At 52.6% G+C, this 18,541-nt stretch overlaps 1 protein-coding gene across 1 annotated transcript; it reads left to right on the top strand.

Moving 5' to 3' along the window:
• The first annotated feature begins 1,210 nt into the window (after positions 1 to 1,210).
• Positions 1,211 to 18,287, top strand: CYP26B1 (cytochrome P450 family 26 subfamily B member 1). Its single transcript, XM_072334954.1, has 6 exons — positions 1,211 to 1,543; positions 3,683 to 3,907; positions 13,110 to 13,385; positions 14,392 to 14,547; positions 16,107 to 16,388; positions 16,965 to 18,287. The coding sequence occupies exons 1-6, from the start codon at positions 1,340 to 1,342 to the stop codon at positions 17,355 to 17,357; spliced, it is 1,536 nt and encodes a 511-aa protein (XP_072191055.1). The 5' UTR covers positions 1,211 to 1,339; the 3' UTR covers positions 17,358 to 18,287.
• The last annotated feature ends 254 nt before the right edge of the window (positions 18,288 to 18,541 follow it).

Genomic DNA, 18,541 nt, shown 5'->3' with positions numbered 1-18,541 from the left:
CTTGACGGGAGTCCTGTGAAAAGTGTGGGGCGAACAAATCCCGCCGTATAGATACCGATAGATATTTACAGAGCTAGATTGATCCATCTATCAGCCAGAGATACCCGGCGGCCCGCCACGCTCCGTGTGTGTAGATCCATACATAGCGCTATTTGAGTTCTTCCATCATCTCTCCGGCTCTTTGCTGACTTATTTGATGATTTTTTAGCAAGTTTTTTTTTTTATTATTATTATTTTTTATTTTTATTTTTTTAAATCTCGCTCCATTTTTTTTTTCATTTTTCCCATTTTTTTTCCTTTTTTTCCTCCTTTTTTCCCACTTTTTTCTTTTTTTTTCCTCCATTTTTCCTTCTTTTTCCCTTTTTTATCCTTTCTTTTTCTCCTCTTTTCTTTTTATTCTTCTTTTTCCTCCCTTCTTTTTTCCTCCTTATTCCTCTTTCCCCCTTTCCTTTCCTTTCCTTTCCTTTCCTTTCCTTTCCTTTCCTTTCCTTTCCTTTCCTTTCCTTTCCTTTCCTTTCCTTTCCATTCCCTTGATTTCTCCTCCCTTTCCCCTCCCTCCTTACCCCCTTTTTATTCCACTCTTTTTTCTTCCCCCTTTCCTTTTCTTCCCCTTCTTTTCCCTCCTCTTATTCCTTCTTATTTCCCCCCCCCCTCCCACTGTGTGTGTGTGTGTGCTTTGAAAGCGAGCGGGAGCAGCAGAGCATCCGCACTTGGACTTTTTTTTTTTGTGGTGTGGGGGGGGGAGGGGGAACTTTATTTCTTTTTCCTTTCCCCCTTTTTAAACTCTTTTTGTCCCCCCCCCCCCCCGACTTTTTGCACTCCCCCCCCATTACCTTTTGCGGGTAGGGGGAGGTTGGGGGGGGGGAGGAGGGGGGGGGGGGGGCTGAGCGTTGTGCTTATTTTCCCCTTCTCCCCCCTCTTTCCTTTTTATTCGCCTCCATCCCTCTGTCAAACTGACGCCGGGCAAGAGCAAACTTTTTGCAGAGGGAACGGAGCAAAAACCGCTTTTAGCCTCGTTCCATATATACATATATATTTTTTAATTCATTTTTTTTTAAATTCTTTTTCTTATTTTTTTTTTTTTTACTATTTTCTCGCATTTTCCGTACTGTTCTCCTACCAAAACCGGGGGCTTTCCCGCCCCCTCCCTCCTTTTCCAACTCACCCCCCCCCCCCTCATCCCAACTCGGACCCCCCAGGCAGGGTCGGCTGCGCTCTCCGCGCTCTCCCTCCGCTTTATTCCCCCCCTCGTGTCTGTGTGTGTGCGTGCGGGTGCGAGCGCGGTGCCTGTCAAGGGGCTGTTTCTCTCCCCACCCTCCTCCTCCTCCTTCTTCCAAATATGCTTTTTGAAAGTTTTGATCTCGTCTCGGCACTGGCTACCCTCGCGGCGTGCTTGGTGTCACTGACTTTGCTGCTGGCCGTGTCCCAACAGTTGTGGCAGCTCCGTTGGGCTGCCACCCGCGACAAAACCTGCAAGCTACCAATCCCTAAAGGCTCTATGGGATTCCCTTTAATCGGAGAAACCTTCCACTGGCTCCTGCAGGTAAGGAGGATTCCCTTCCCTCCGGTTGGGAATGGATTTATATTCATTTATTTCCCTACCCTTCCCCCCCCTCCTTCCACTTCTATCTCCGTCCTCTGTTCCCCAAATATTTTCTTCTCTTTGGACGTCGGGCTGCTATTGCATCATGCGAGATGGGGACGGGGGTGGTTGTGACTCGGGGGGGCACCCGGCTTGGCCCGACTCCCCATCTCCCCCTTATTCTGGTGCTACGGCTCCGAGACCGCACGGCGGTGCTGGGTTCCCCCGGTGGGGACCGCTCGGAGCCGGGCAGCGTGGTAGGAAAATGCTCCTGGAGACGGGAGGTGAGGGGGGTTCTCCCCGATCCTCTCTTTGGCCCTTTTCCATCCCCCAGGCGAAATTGAGGATAACGATTAAAAAAGATAGAGAAAAAAAACCCCAGGCTAAGCCAACCAACCCGCGGGGGTGTCATTGCCGGCGTGGTGGCGAGGAAAGGGGGGTCCCCGGTTTAAGAGCCCTCCATGGGGTAGATGGGGAGCTGCTCCCGGTGCCGGGGGAAACCCGCGGAGGTAATGGGGAGATTAACCCAGGATTAACCTCGCTAAGTGCCCGAGAGGCGGCGGGCGGAGAGGGATCCCCCTCGGAGGAAGGGCGGCTGCCAAAATAACGATCGTCGGAACAAAAATAGAGAGGGGAGGAGGTCAGGAGGTGCCCCGATGCCGGCATGGGGGGCAACCCGCGGCTTTCAGGAGGGAACCCCCGAAGTAAACGAGTCCTTGCGTTTCCCATTCTCTCTCCCTCCTTCCCTCCGAGCCTTTGGGAAAGGATGCTCCCCGCAAAAAGGGGAGAGATTCCCATTGACGGCACCGGCACGGGATGCCGGAACCCTTGCGGGGCGGCTCCGCAGCGCGGCCGCGGAAAGGCAGCGAGGTGCGGGTTGAACGGTTCGATTCGTCCCGTTCGGTTCGGCCCGGTCCGGATCCAAGCCCGAAATGAGAGCCGTGAGTCCCTCCGGCGGATCCGAAGGGGTTAACGGCACGCTCTCAATAGGGCTTTATTTTTTAAAGAAATTTATCAGATTTTTACAGGGGGACCAGAAAAGGGTTCTCGCTTTTCCACAGGCTCCATCCAAACAGAGCGCAAGGGCTAAAAATACAAAAAAATTTTGTATAAATTGGACTCCATTCGAAAGTTCTCCCCGCATAAAGGTCCTCTTTGTGCTGCCCTGGAAATGGTGTACAAATAACTCTTTATTAATGCCACAAAAAGGACTTTTTAATTATATTTACGCAGATCAAGAAACGGGGTCACCTGAACATCTGAAAATCACAACCGCGCTTTTGTTTCAAAATAAACACACGCGCGCTGCGCTGCTCGCGGGGTCCTCCCAGCCCGATTCGGCTTTGGGGAGGGGGAAAGGAGGGAGGTGTGTGTGTGGGGGGGGGGAAACCGGCTCGTCTCCCCCTTCTCCATCCCCGGCTCCATCCGGCTGTTCGCCGACAAAAGCCCTGGGAGCATGTGGGAAAGTTATTAAAGGGCTGCGCGGATCTGCAGATCGAGTTAAGCAAAGCGCAGCCTTTCGAGTAAATTGAGTCTGGGTGGAGGAAGGAAAAAAAGAGGGGGGGTGGGGGGTGGGGGGGGGGGGGGGAAAGGGGGGGGGAGGGAAGGGAATGAAAAAAGGGGGGGAAGTGGGAAAGGAAAGGAATAAAGGGGAAATGGAAAGGAAATAAAAAGGGGAAGGGAAAAGAAATGGGAAAGGGGAAGAAAAAAAGAATAGGGAGGAAAAGAAAAAGGGGGAGAAAAAAAAAAGAGGAAAAAGTGGTTAAAAAGAGCCCGGGGAGGCAAAAGGTGGAAACAGGAGGTGGCGGATGGCGCTGCCTGCAGCGCGGTGCGGTACCCACCATCCCAGCTGGGTGACCCCCATTGCCCCCCCCCCCCCCAGTCCCACGACTCATTCTGGGGTGTCCGCGTGGAAAAAAACCCACCCGAATCTGTGCGGAGGGGCTTCAAGGAGCGCTGATTTTAAAGGGAAACCCGGTAGAGGGGGGGGGGGGGGGGGGTTTAAAAGGGGAGGGAGGTGGGGGGGGGGGGAACACACGCGGTCCAAGCGCCGCGTCCCCATCCCCATGGCCGTGTCCCCATCCCCGCGCATCCCCGCAGGGTTCGTGCTTCCAGTCTTCGCGACGGGAGAAATACGGCAACGTGTTCAAGACGCACCTTTTGGGGCGGCCGCTGGTGAGGGTGACGGGAGCGGAGAACGTGCGGAAGATTCTGATGGGGGAACACCACCTGGTGAGCACCGAATGGCCGCGCAGCACCCGCATGTTGCTGGGACCCAACACCGTGGCCAACTCCATCGGGGACATCCATCGGCACAAGAGGAAGGTGAGGAGGACCCCACGCGTGTCCGCGGGGTGCGTGGGGTGCTGCCGGGGGGGCTTAGAAAGGGGGGTTGAGGGGGGGGGATTGCTTTCCCTTCTTCCTCTCTCCGCTCTCTTCTTCTCTCTCCCAGCCGACCCACTTAGCGTGGGAGGTCCCGCGTGGGTTCCCCCCTCCCTCTGCGTGCGCGCTCGGAGCCTTTGAGGAATTTAAAAGGGCGATGGAATAGGAAAAAGGAGATCGGGGAGGATGGTGGCACCAGGGGGTTTCCCCTCGTTCTGCTGTTTCAGAGGGAGGATTGTCCCTGTGATCACCCGCCGCTTGTCGCCTCCGAGCCAACCCGCGGGCGTGACACGCGTGGAGTGGGTTGGAGGCCGAGCGTCGGCACGGCGCGCTCTTAAAAGGGCGATGCGCACGGGCTTGGGGGGCCCACCGCGGAGCGGCTCCGGGGTGTGGGGCAGAGAAACGTGGCTCCAATGTAACCAGGCTGTGCTGGAGGGGTGTTATGTGCAGACTGCGTTCTTGCTGGGGGGTTCTGGCGGTGCTGAACGTTGCAATGGGTTTTAGGGCAATTGGGGTATTGATGTGGGTCTGGGGGTGGAGTGTGGGGCACCGGGGTGGCTGGGAGGTGGTCAGTCTCTCCTGGAGGCTCATCTCGTCTCCCCCCTTGGTGCTCCTCTTGTCAGGCTGAAACCCACAACAGTAGGGACAGTCAGGTTTTTGGGGGCTGTGAGCCCCTGTGGATGTGGGGAATCAGAATCAGCCCCTCCACCCTCCCAGAGGTAAATCCTGCAGGAAAAGGCAGAGGGGGACAGTGTGGTGTGGCAGCTTTCATATCCCTTTCGTGGTGGGTGAGACTGTTTCCCAGTTGGGTGGGGGCTGGGGGTTAATTTATGGGTGGTTGATGTTGAAGCATTGGGAGAGCACGGCTGTACGCAGAGCCTCAGCGCTGCCTTTACCCCAATGCAAACTCCTCTCTGTGCCTCAGCAGGATTTCCTATTTCATCCTATGTATTTCTACAAAAGCCCAACCCCTTCACTTCTCTTTTCCCTCGGGGGAGAGAGTGGGATAACAGCCATCGGTGGTCCCTATTTGTCACATTTCTTAACACCATGCTGAAGTGCTCCCACTCGGTGCATGCGATCACACAACTCCTTGGGCTGCTTCTTTGAGTCTTATGGGAGGAGAAATCCTTCCCAACTTCCCTGTGCAAACAAAAGGGCAAGGTGCATGGTCTGCCTCCATCACAGAGGGCTGGGGATGGCAGGGAGGGTGTGCAGGGACATGGGAGCCGCTTTGGGCTCTGTATTAAAGAGCAAACACTCTCAAGGGCTGGGGATGCTGTTAAGCAGATGTTGAGCTTTCTATTCCAGCTGCACAGGGTTGGTGTGATGGGCTCAGTTGGCTGCTTCACTTTCCTTGCAAAATGAGAGATTATTCCTATTCCTTCACTTGGTCCCCTTTGCATTACTGCTATTATGAGGCTGAGCATCTGCACCCTTTCCCATGTGCCAACCACCCAGGGCTGAGTTGTGCATCCAGAGACAACTTCTAGTTGTGCAAACCAGCTTCTAACAGGAAGAAAACAGCTCTCTTTGCACCCAGTGAGATGGCAAAGTGGCAGATTTAAGTTTCTTTTCCAGGCCAGGTGCCTTCTACCAACAAGAAATCAACAGCACTTCTTCTGTTCGTTAGCCCTGAGCTTCTACTGCTGTTAATTAGCTGCTAATTCAGCTCTCCCTATCCCAGCTGTGAGGAGGAAGCACCACATTTGGCATTTCAGCTTGCTGCTTCTCTGTAGGTTGTTTTCTTGGGTTCCTGCTCCGCGCTTCCTTGCAGGGAGCTGAGCAGAACCTGCAGGCAGAAGCCCTCAGAAGGGAAGCTGTTATCAGAGAGAAATGCTCAGAGATTCAGAGCCTTGTTTCCATCAGCAGATGCTCCTTCATCATTCCCTGGCTGTCCAGCTGAGCTCTCCTCTTGCTGGGACAGATTGCCATTGAGACAACAAGCTCCTCAATGGGTGCTCAGGAAGAACAGTGCCGTATTAACCTGAAGGCAACTCTGCTCTCCTATCCTTGATTACTTCTGTCCTGCAGGAAGCTGTCAAAGTTAAAGCAAGCTGGAAAAAGCTTTTCTTTTGGGATATATGGGCTCTCCAAGCTTTACTAGAGCAGGGATCTCTGCCTTCATAGGGAGGTGATGGCTTATGGAGTGGGCAGGAGGGTTTGCATGCATCATGGCCTTTATTACAGATGTCGTTAGTGGTGGCTCCGTGCTTGGCTCCAGATGAAGCTGCTCGATAAGAACAGTTTACAAGCAGTAAAACAAAGCAACCTCAAACCTTTCAGCCTCCCTCCTGAGATAGATGTGTCTGCTGGGGGGTTGTTACCCTGCTGTGGGGTACAGAGCTGATGATGCTGGAGGTGGATCAGGGCCACCCGTGCTGAAGTGAAGGCAATTTGTTACTTTGCCATGGCACTTTTGTCCCTAGATCACCTTGTGGGGAGGAGCAGCTATATGGCTGAGCATGGTTTAGAGGTGGTGCCTAAGGAGGTTGTGGATGCCCCATCCCTGCAGGCATTCGAGGCCAGGCTGGATGTGGCTCTGGGCAGCTTGGTTTGGTTGCTGGAAACCTTGCAAGTAGCAGGGGGGTTTGAAACCAGATTAGCATTGTGATCCTTTTCAACTCCAGACCGTTCTACGGTAGATACCATAGGGGGAAGGATGCTCATCATCAGAGGGAGCAAGCTGCTGTCCTGTAGGGACCTATAGAGGATGGGTGGCTGGTGACAGTGCCTTGGGTCTCTCCCATTCTGCTCTTTTTGGTGGCAGAGCCACGCCACTTCTTCTGTCTGAACTTGGGTGGCACCCTGTCCAAACATGGCTGCTCGCACTCAGTCCATTCCACATCTCTCCCAATGGATGCCTTCAGTTCCTATTCACGAAACCCTAATCAGCATACTTTGCTTTTTGGCCTTACGTGTGTTTCGGAAGCGTGGATCCTTGTGTCTCCATACCTACAGTGAAGGCAAGGCAAACTGTGCCACGGGTAGCGTGCGTTCTGGTTTTATAGGATTTCAGGCAACCCTGGGATTGGGATTTGTGGCAGCCCTGTCCACAGCAAGAGCTGGAACTCGAAGATCCTCGTGGGTCCCATCCGACTCTGTATGTTTTATGATCCTTACGGTTCCTCTTGGCCATTCAAGGATGAAATGAATGTTGGGAGGTTGTTGGGAAGCTGACGTTCAGCAAAGAGTGAGGTGCTCCCGTGATGCTGCACAGCATCTGAAGGGAATGGGAACTGGGAATGGGAAGCTTTAGGGCAAGGGAAGGAGTCTCCCAGTGCTGGCAGTGCAGCAAGGTAGGGAAAGGTGGGATGCTGATGCTTCTTGGGAGCACTCAGCCTTGGCAGGAGAACTCTGGACTGACCGGGTCCGTGCTGTGTTCCAGCATCGTAATCTCAAAATAGGCCCAGCTGGCTTAAAAAAAGGAAAAGACAGAATAAAATCAAAGCAATCCGTGGGCTGGGTAGACATCCTAGACCCAGAGACTCGAGGAGGAAGCAGACAGTGGTGCAGAGAAACGGCCTGTTTTGTCTCACTGTCCAAAACTACATCATTCATTAACACACCACAATTAATGTTCTGCCTCGGAGGCATACAAGTGTTGAGCTTATTAGCACCAAGTAGAAAGGTCTGAGGCTTTAATATAGTTTGCGAGAGGATTAAGAACACAAAAGGGGCCATAAATTTACAACCAAATATAAACCAGCTGCTGTGGGCAGGGCTGGGGGGAGGGAGGGGGTGGAGGAAGGAGGGATGGGAGCAGCGGGTGCTGTTTCCCCACTGCCAAACCCCCTCACCCATGCTGTTAAGAGACGTTGATTACTTTTTGGCATCCCCACCTCGCCACCCTCCCCAGTAGGAATCGGAGCTGTCCCCTTTCCAGCCCAGCCCACCCATATCGCCCATCGGGTCAGATCTATGGGCAGGGGTCCAGCTGGATTGGTCGTTCTCTCAGCACGTTGGCATCGAGCCCCTTCTCTCCATCACGGGCTGCTGCCCTGAGAGCTGTAACTCACGGGCAAAAGGCTGTAGGGGCTGGAGAAAAAGGCTCTCATTGATGTTGAAGGGCTCCGGTTGGGGAAGAATTTGTCGGTTAGGTTGGCTCATTGACTTTAGACCAAATAGTGCTGTCATCTACGGCGGTGTAAATCCAGAGTCATTCCAATGGATTTTAAAAAAAAGGCAAAAAAAAAAAAGCAAAGTGCAGGCATTCCTGGCTGAGATACAAATGCCCTGCGTGCTCCAACCCCTCTCCGAGGAGCTGTGCTGAGGCTGAATGCGGTACAACCCCAATGCCACCTGAGGCTCTGTCATCGCTTTGGGCTTGGTCTGAAGCCAGAAGAGTCCTCATTGATGGCCTGCAGGATGAGATGTGATGGCCATAAGTTGTGCCGCCACAACGGGTGAGGTTTGGGTATTGGGACATAGTTCTTCCAATTAGCTGTCAGCCATTGGCACAGCAGCCCAAGGGAATGATGAGGTCACCATCCCTGGAGCTGCTTCGGAATCAAGGAGATGTGGCACTGAGGGATGTGATCAGTGGGCAGAGTGGGATGGGTTGGGGTTGGGCTTTGAGCTCTTTGCCAACTCTAATGATTCTATCTATTCTCATCCCGGTACGATGCACCAACATCTTGCAGAGCTGTCCTTGAGATTTCCATGGCAGAGCTGAGATTTCCCTGCAGCTCGAGGAAGGGCTTTTCCAAACATCTTCCCCTTTTCCTGCTCTGACAAAGCATACTTGGAAAGTCATATTTGTTTCTTTGTGATGGAGCGGGCCGTATCACGAGGCAGGTGCTTCCCTCCCAGCTCAGTTCTTTGCCACTGACATCTTCTCTCTCTTCCCCTCATGTTCTATTTCCCATTTGAGGAGTGGTGACAACGTATAAAGTGATTTTTGCTGTCCCCAAATGCACTGCTGCCCCATGAATGAATGGGTACGGACCAGAAAAGGGGGTGATGTGGGCTCATAGGCGCTGAAAAACCACAGCATATTTAGATAACTCCATAATGAAGGCCAGAAAGCCTCAATCGCTGAGAGTAACTGCATTTTACTGTTGCTGGCACTGGAATTATGATTATTGCCATTATTTTCAGGTGAGACAGATGAGATGCTGAGATGTACAGTATCTTGCTTCTTTTCCGTCTGTGCATCACCCAGAGCTGCTCATATTGGGGGACAGGAGCTGAAAAGTGTGGCTAAATGAGCCCAGGTTCCTCCCTTGATGGAGGGATGGCAGGAGAATGTGGGGCAAGAGATATCCTCAAGTCCTGCATTTGGTTGGGTGTGTTTCTTCCCCTCATCTTAACATGGGGAGGAAAGGGATCATAGAATAACTGAATGACTTGGGTCGGAAGGGACCTCAAGGATCATCAGCTCCCACCCCCTTGCTGCATGCAGGGCAACTGACCTTCATATCTAAAACTAGACCAAGCTGCCCCATCCAACCTGGCCTTCAACACCTCCAGGGATGGATGGAGCACCCACAGACTCTCTGGGCAGCTGTTCCAGTGCTTGCCCACTCTTTGGGAGAAGAAATGTTTCCTAACATACAATCTGAGATATAGGGAGAAAGAGCGTGGTCTGGGACATCGCTTGGGATGCTTCCCCAAGGTCTGTGGGTACCCAATTGGTTGTGAAAACATCCCTGTGCCAATCATGCCTTCGTTCTGCTGGGTAGAAGCTCTGAGCAACCAGACTGGATGAGATGTGGGTGTCAGATCCCAAATTCTCCTTCTGGAGGGGAAGAATGGAAAACTGCTCCTCTTTGCCCTGATGGTTGTGCTTGGATGGGGAGGCTTGGCCAGGGCCGAGCATCATTCCTGCTAATTATTCTTCATCCTAGCTGCTAAATGAAGCTTTTTTCTAAGTTCTGCTTGAATGTCCCCTCCTCTTGGGTATGGTTTAAGGATGGGGATGGGGTATTTTCCATACGGGACCGGGGGCTGCTCACTGCCACCTCTGCGGGGGATGGCGGAGCTGAGGCACCGGGAAGGAATTTTCTGCCTTAGGAAAGCCATAAATCTTTAAATATCCTGTTTGCACTGTGAGACGGATTCGGAAGTTTCCAGCTGAGTGCTGGGGTCTCCCTGGACAAATGTGGGTGGGTGTGAGCGTTACCCCCACAGCAAACAGATCCTCCAAAAGGGCGGCTTTTTGAGGCCGTACCAAAGATGTGCAAAAACGAGGGTCCTTCTTAGCACCTCTAGGAGATGCTACCGACCCCCCCCTTTTTACAGGTACCCCCACTTAGTGCTGTTTTTTGCTTCTTGGCTGCTCGGGAGGAACTTTTTGCAGCGCTGCTCCTCGGTTGGTCTTCACTAGAGGGCGCAGGGATTTTAGGCTAGAAGCGCTGCAAGGGCTGTCAGGGAAAGCTGGCTGGCTTTTCCTCCTTTTTAATCAACTGGAAAGATGCAGGGTTGAACTGGAGGTGACTGGAAGGGGATCCAGACTTGTGTCTGGCTGGGGAAGGATCTGCTGACATCTGGGATTAGGCGGCGTGGAGCGCAGTGACGCCAGGTTTGCAGCCGGACGGGGCCAGAGCAGCCCCATAGCAAAAGGACAGCTCACAAAAAGAAAAAAAGAGCAAAAGAAAAAGACCCAAACCCACCAATTCTAAATGCTCGCTGTTTTCAGGCTGCTGACCTCGGCGTGGGTTCCTTTTCTTTTTCTCTCCTAGTGTTTCCTCTTCTGCCATTGCTCCTTAGGATGGTTTGGCGCAATGGGATCAGAGGTGTTCCTGGGAATGTGGGGCATGTCCCTTACTGGGAGAGATGCTGAGCAGGGATGAGAAAGGATGGGATTTAAACCAGATTGGGAGTAGCTTCTCCCACCTCATTGCACGAACGCTGTCAGCTCTGCCTGAGTGTCACAGCTCCTTCCAGGCTTAAAAATAGCTCTGGAAGTGCAGAGGGGCACTGAAGTGCAAAGGAGCACCAAAAGCAGCAGCCAAACCATAACTCTCACCCTCTTCATGGTCACTCCATGGCTCGTTCATTCAGCCTCCCCGTGGTTCATTCATTTCCCAGCTCCATTCATTCATTCCTTCATAGACAACCAGGGACGGCTGGCTGTCTGCAGGCACATCTGTCTGCCTGTCCTCTTGCATCTTCTTTATCCCCTCACGTCTTCTCTGTCTTTCCCAGCCCTCCTCCCACAAACATGCCACTATTCCTGCCCCTCTGCATGGGGTGTGATGAGTTCTACCAAGGTCTCAGCCCTGAAGGTATTCAAGGCCAGGCTGGATGTGGCTCTGGGCAGCCTGGTCTGGTGGCTGGCAACCCTGCACATAGCAGGGGGATTGAAACCAGATGATCATTGTGGTCCTTTTCAACCCAGGCCATTCTATGATTCTGTGGTACTATGATTCTCAGCCCAGGCAGTGCGTTATGAAGCAGCAATTGTCGATCCTCCCACCCTCCCTGCTAGGGGACAGAGGTGTTATTTCACCAAACAACTTCCCAGCTGAACGCTGAACTTGAGCAATGGAGGGGGTTGCAGCCAGGAAAATGTTACCTTTCCCTTTTGAGTGCTGACTGCGGAGGAAATTCTCACATTTACAGCTTCGGCACTCATGGAAAGAGTGGGGGAGGCTTTGGTTTTTCTCCTTTACTCCTTGGTTTGATAACTTTGCAATCCCCCTCCCACCCCAGGAGCCCGGCCACCGATGGAGGCTCTCAGCTCGCTCCTGGGGAGCTGGCTTTCATTTGATTTCTCCCGGAGGCCTGGCATGCATGCGGCGGTGCGTGCGTGCAAGCCCGCCGTGTAGGGAGGTTAATAAAAAATAAACAAACAGCACTTTTTCCTCCGGTGCACTCTGGGAGGGATGCGGCGGGGGATGCCGAATGAAAGCGCGTGCTGTGGGGCTGCGCTGATGGGAGGGGGGGGGAATGGGGGACATTCCTGGCATTTCTCAGCTCCTCGCGCAACACGCGGGCTCGGGCCCAAATTGGAGGAAGGAGCCGTTAGCATGGGGGCCTGGGGAGGCCCGCTCCTGAGCTGTGTTTACTTGCAGAGCTTAAATTAATAGTGTCTGCTGACATCAGTTTTTAGCCCGGCTTCCCAAGGAAATGAGCTGTGTGCGATCGCAGGCTCTGCGTGCGTGCGTGCATGCTTCTTCTACCCAAAGTTCAGACAGGTTTTGAAGAGGTCCTAAAGGTCTTGATAGAATTCTCCCATCCATGGGGGAGCTCAAGGCCAGGTTGGATGGGCCCTGGGCAACTTGAGTTGGTGGGGGGCAACCAGCCCATGACACGTGGAGCAAGGTTGCCCAAGGGGATTGTGGATGCCCCATTCCTGCAGGCATTCAAGGCTAGGCTGGATGTGGCTCTGGGCAGCCTGGTCTGGTTGTTGGAAACCCTGCACATAGCAGGGGGTTGAAACCAGATGATCATTGTGGTCCTTTTCAACCCGAGCCATTCTGTGATTCTATGAAGTGGTTAGAACTGGATCATCTTTAAGCTCTCTTCCAACCCAACTGGTCTATGATTCTATGGAAACCTTTGTTTGTGTTTGTGCACAGCCCAACAATTGGAATCCCCATGGAAGAGCTGCATTTGTAGTATTCAGCATATGGGATGAATGAGCTGGGACACATGGAACTATAGGGAAGTTCTCCTTCCATCCTGCTGTGTGTAGGGTGCGCTATCTCATATCATAGAATCATGGAATCATAGAATGGCCTGGGTTGAAAAAGACCACAATGCTCATTTAATTTCAACCCCCCTGCTATGTGCAGGGTCACCCACCACCAGATCAGGCTGCCCAGAGCCACATCCAGCCTGGCCCTGAATGCTTCCAGGGGTGGGGCATCCACAGACTCCTTGGGCAACCAGTGCGTCACCACCCTCTGAGTGGTCAGCATCCTCCCATCCTCAGCTCACTGCTGGAGGATCACAGGGCACCACGTTATTGCTGATGATGGGGATCAGCCTATGGAGGATTGCCCATGGTGGATCCCCATCAGCCCTTCTTGGCATCTGTTTTAGAAACTAGTGACTCTTGATAAATTCTGGATGATGACAAATCTGCTTAGCACGGGGGATCTGCGATGTTCATTTCTATGGGCAGAAGTGGGCTGTTAGAAAAGGTAAAGAGGAGGATGTTCGGGCTCCATAGAATCCTCTGCTCACTCTTCTGTAGGTTTTCTCCAAAATCTTCAGCCACGAGGCTCTGGAAAGCTATCTCCCCAAGATCCAGCTGGTGATCAAAGACACCCTGCGGGCTTGGAGCAGCAACCCTGATCCCATCAATGTCTACCACGAGGCCCAGAAGCTCACCTTTCGCATGGCCATCCGTGTCCTGCTGGGCTTCCGCATCCCCGACGAGGAGCTCAACCGTCTCTTTGAGGTCTACCAGCAATTTGTGGAGAACGTCTTCTCCTTACCTGTGGATCTGCCCTTCAGTGGCTACAGGAGGGTAAGGGCTTTGGGCTGAGCCCTCCACCAGCTGGTAGCATCGATGTGGGATTAGGGGGGGGTCTGGGTAATCCCTACCTCTGTGTGTTCTTGATTGGGATGGCTCTCACCATCTGATGTCTTTTGGGCTACAAAGTGCTGTTTTGGTAGAGAGGGAGATGCATTCTTAGGTACTTCAGAGCATCGGGTGCTCCGTGGCGCAATGCAATGGGGAATACGTTTGGGATTTGCTCAGATTCATCGAGTTATTTACTTCATTACCACACTAGTTTGATTTTTTTTTTGTCTGTGGGAGCCTTCTACTATCAATACGCTGCCCACCAACTGGGCAAAACAGACTGGCAGCACTTCAAAGTATTGTTCTAGTTCTTCCAGGCAAAAGATTCTTCTGTGCAAAGATGCAAAATGAGAGAACGTAACAACAAATCAGTGGAGCTTTTATTTTTCATTGGGAATATTGGCTAGTAGCAATATGAGTTATTTATTTATTTATTTATTTATTAGTCACCACAGATGTTATTGTTATTTGATCTCGTGAATGAACCCAACTGTTGATAGCCCCAAAAGGTTGGGTTTGCATTAGGGAGGCCAAGCACTACAATTGCTTGGGAAGCCCGTTCTCCTTCCAGGAAGAAGATCCTCTTGGATGAATTGGCCTTCCTTAAAGAGACGATTTTCCCAGGGACTTCTTGTATCCCAGGGAAAGAAGGGTTGTGAACTGCAGCAGCACTGGGGCTCCCACATCACAACTGCCATTTACACGGCGGTGCTGATTGTTCACACCTGTAATCTCGCATGCTTGAGGCTTGCTCCTCCTTGCTGGAGAATGACTCCAGCATTTTTGTACTCCTGTCTGAGCACCTGCAACAGCAGTTTGATTCCATAACCACATCCTGCTTGAGCACGTCTCCCTCTCCACCTTATATGCCGTATACAAGAGACATACAGGGTGGGGATGGCAATGATGGTGTTGAGCCTTACAAGGTCTGATGGTTCCTGCTCCACAGGGCATCCGGGCACGTGAGACACTGCAAAAAGGACTGGAGAAAGCCATCCAGGAGAAACTGCAGAACACACAGGGTAAGGACTACGCCGATGCACTGGACATCCTGATAGAGAGCGGCAAAGAACATGGCAAGGAGCTCACCATGCAGGAGCTGAAGGTAAAGGTCTTCCCATTGCCACCTTGGGGCTTCCTGAACAGCAAAGCTGGTGCACGAGGGATTTCGGGGGGGCAGAGCTGGGATGGGTTTTCAGACTTGTGGGTCCCCATTGTGTTTGTAGATCCCACACCCTGGTGGAGCACGGTGCCAACAAGCCAGTTGCTTTCCCACAGGCTGTATTTATTTGCAGACTCATCCCTTACTAAAAAGCACTGCCAGCAAATACGAAAAGATCATACAAGCATGCTGAAGCTTTCAGCCCTGAACAACCTCAACTCTCTACCTGTGCAGTCCCCTCTTTAGTGTGTATGAGCCCTTGACAGGTTATTATTTGCAGCAGAGTCATGGCATCATAGAATAGTTTGGATGTGAAGGGACCTTAAAGCCCACTCAGCCCCATCTCCTGCCATGGTCTAATTGCTCCCCACCAGCTCAGGCTGCCTGCAGCTCCATCCATGGCCTTGGGCTCAGCCAGGGATGGGGCAGCCAAAGCTCTTAGGGCAGCCTGTGCCTCGTTGCTCTCCAAGTAAAGAATTTCTTCTTAACATCTAACCAGAATCTCTGCTCATTTTAGCTTAAAACCATTCCCCTTTATCCTATTGCTATCAGGCTGTGTAAGAAGTCACTATCCCCCCTGTTTATAAGCTCCCTTCAAGTACTGGAAGGCTGCAATGAGGTCTCCCTTGTGCCTTCTCTTCTAATGCATGGCCAGGCACTGGTACAGCTGCCCAGGGAGTGATGGAGTCACCATCCCTGGAGGTGTTTAGAAACACTCCACTGGCACTGAGGGACATGGTCAGTGAGCATGGTGGGGTGGGTTGGAGTTGGACTTGGTGATCTTAAGAGATCTTTTCCAACCTCAGTGATTCTCTGATTCTCCAGACTGAACACTCCCCACTCTCTGCTATGTTCCCATAGTGGAAATGCTCCAGCCTTTGAGCACCCTTGTGGCCTCCTCTAGTTCTGATCCAAATCACAGAATCATAAAATGGCCTGGGTTGAAAAGGACCACAATAATAATCTGGTTTCAACCTCCCTGCTATGTGCAGGGTTGCCAACCACCAGACCAGGCTGCCCAGAGCCACATCCAGCCTGGCCTTGAATGCCTGCAGGGATGGGGCATCCACAGCCTCCTTGGGCAACCTGTTCCAGTGAATCACCACCCTCTGGGTGAAAAACTTCCTCCTAATAGCTAATCTAAACCTCCCCTGTCTCAGTTTAAAACCATTCCCCCTTGTCCTATCACCATCCACTCTTGCAAGCAGCCGTTCCCCCCTCCTGTTTTTATGTTCCCTTTAAGTACTGGGAGGCCACAGTGAGGTTCCCTTAGAGCCTTCTCTTCTCCAAGCTAAACAAGCCCAGTTCCCTCAACCTTCCTTCATAGGAGAGGTGCACCAGCCCTCTAATTTCCAATGTCCACTGTTACCTGGGATGCAAGGGCAAGAATGACCCATGGCAGACTGCAACAGCCCATATGCCTACCCCATCATACCACATCTGTCTGTGTGTCTGTCCGTATGTCCTTCCAGCCTCACCCACTGTGTCTTATCCCCTCTCAGGACGGCACCCTGGAGCTCATCTTCGCTGCCTACGCCACTACGGCCAGTGCCAGCACCTCTCTCATCATGCAGCTGCTCAAACACCCGCGGGTGCTGGAGAAGCTGCGGGAGGAGCTGCGCAGCAAAGGCATCCTGCACAATGGTTGCATCTGCGAGGGATCCCTGCGCCTAGACAACATCAGTGGCCTCCACTACCTGGACTGTGTCATCAAGGAGGTGCTTCGCCTCTTCACCCCCATCTCCGGCGGGTACCGGACGGTGCTGCAGACCTTTGAGCTGGATGTGAGTGTTTCCATATAGCTGTGTCTTTTGCAGAGCATGCTTGAAGCTGATTTAGAGGAGGGGTGGGAAGGATAAACTGGGTTCTGCTGGTGGCACTGGGTGGACAGAGATTAGATGCACTTAGGATGTCAAACTGGGGACTGCTATGGTGCTTCCAATGGAATGGGATGGTTCATTCTGGAGAACAGGACTCTCAGAAGAGACCTTATGGATGTCTGAAGGGAGGTTGGAACAAGCCTCTGCTCCCAGGTAGCAGCAACAGAATGAGAGGTGATGGCCTCAAGTTGTGCCAGGGAAGGGTCAGGTTGGATATTAGGAGAAATTTCTTCTCTGAAGGAGCAATCAGGCACTGGCCCAGCTGCCCAGGGAGGTGTTCCAGAGCTGTGGAGATGTGGCACTGAGGGACATGGTCAGTGGGCATAGTGAGGATGGGTTAGACTTGGACGTGGTGATTTCAGAGGTGCTTTCCAGCTTTAATGGTTCTGCAATTGTAAAGTTGTCTTCCTGCTCCCTCTCTCTGTACAGCGCTGTTGACCCTCTCTGCTCTTCTCTTCCCTTCTCCCCTCCCCTCCATAGGGTTTCCAGATCCCCAAGGGCTGGAGTGTGATGTACAGCATCCGGGACACCCACGACACTGCCCCCGTCTTCAAGGATGTGGACGTCTTCGATCCCGACCGCTTTGGGCAAGGCCGCAGCGAGGACAAGGAGGGCAGGTTCCACTACCTCCCATTTGGAGGGGGTGTACGGACCTGTCTGGGCAAACACTTGGCCAAGCTCTTCCTCAAGGCCCTGGCCATCGAGCTGGCCAGCACCAGCCGCTTTGAGCTGGCCACCAGGACTTTCCCCAAAATCACATTGGTGCCCGTGGTCCACCCGGTCGATGGACTCAAGGTTAAATTCTTCGGACTGGATTCCAACCAGAACGAGATCCTGACGGGGACGGACGTCATGTTGGGGGCCACTGTGTAGAGCCCACCAGGGATGGGTGGCTGGGGATGGAGGGGTGGGGTGGGGACAGGGGGACGAACAGGAGGGGAGAGGAACGAGGAGCTTCTCCACGATGCTCACTTGGCAGAACCTCCAGGTTGGGACTGTTTCCTCCACCGGCAAAGCTGCCAAAATCCTTCTGCTCTGGGCATGGAGGAGCTTGGGGTGGCATCGTGCCTCTTGCTTCCTCCAGAAAGAGGAAGAGTTGCGAATCCCAAGTAGAACTGGGACTGTCTGACCATACACAGTATCTAAATATTATAAATATATATATATAAATATCTATAAAACACTTCTGCTGCCAGGAGGAGCGCTGTGAAGACCCAACGGTGGGAAAGGCTTTGGGAACCAGCTGGCAGCCAGCAGTCCGGTGGCCCAGTGTGGCCCACCAAGCTTGTTTTTAACAGTGTTAAATTAGCTGGTGATAACAGTGTTTTATTTTTGTTGTTGTTGTTGTTTGGTTGGTTGGTTGTGTTTTTTTTTATTCTTCTGGGGCTCTGGGGGCTGCCCTGGGTGAAAAATGGAGATGAGTGATGCCCATTCCCATCCCACCCCCTTGGGCAGGTTTGGGGGAGTGTTGCCATTTCGCCTCCACCGCGGGACCAAAAAAACCCTGTGGTGCCTTGTCTGGGGCTGAGCCATCTCTCCAAAGCCTCAGATGAGTGTGGTATGGGGTGAGGGGAGCTCCATTTTTTTTTTCTCCTTGAGTTTCCTGCTGCTGCTACACATCCTGTGTGCACCGCTCCCCCCACCCCACGCAGAGGCATCAGTTTGGGGGCATTTTGGTGCCTTTGCTCTCCCTCAGGGTGCGGGCACCTCCGCGATCTGCCGCAGCTCTGTGAGCACCGAGCTGCTCCGTTTGGGTGCACCCTCTTCCACGGGAGGCATTTTTGCATTAAAGGTGATCTCTATAAATAAGCCACCGTCCTCATTGTTTGTCTTGTGTCTGGGTTTTTGTTGGCGATGGGAGAGCTCCGCAGGAAGGAGAGGAGAGCCATGCCCAGCGCACCGTGGCACAAGGTATCATGAGCTTCGTATGCTGGGTGGGTTTATTTGGTTTGATTTGATTTTTTTTTTTATTGGCATGAGAAAAGGCTTCCATGTGTTGTGTGAGACAGGCGGGTTGTGTTGAAAGCAGACGTGGCCTCACATGCAGGTGCAGAGCA

This window comes from Excalfactoria chinensis, chromosome 4 (genome assembly GCF_039878825.1).
Source record: "Excalfactoria chinensis isolate bCotChi1 chromosome 4, bCotChi1.hap2, whole genome shotgun sequence".
In the NCBI taxonomy this organism is placed as follows: domain Eukaryota; kingdom Metazoa; phylum Chordata; class Aves; order Galliformes; family Phasianidae; genus Excalfactoria; species Excalfactoria chinensis.
This window is presented reverse-complemented; position numbering and strand designations above follow the sequence as displayed.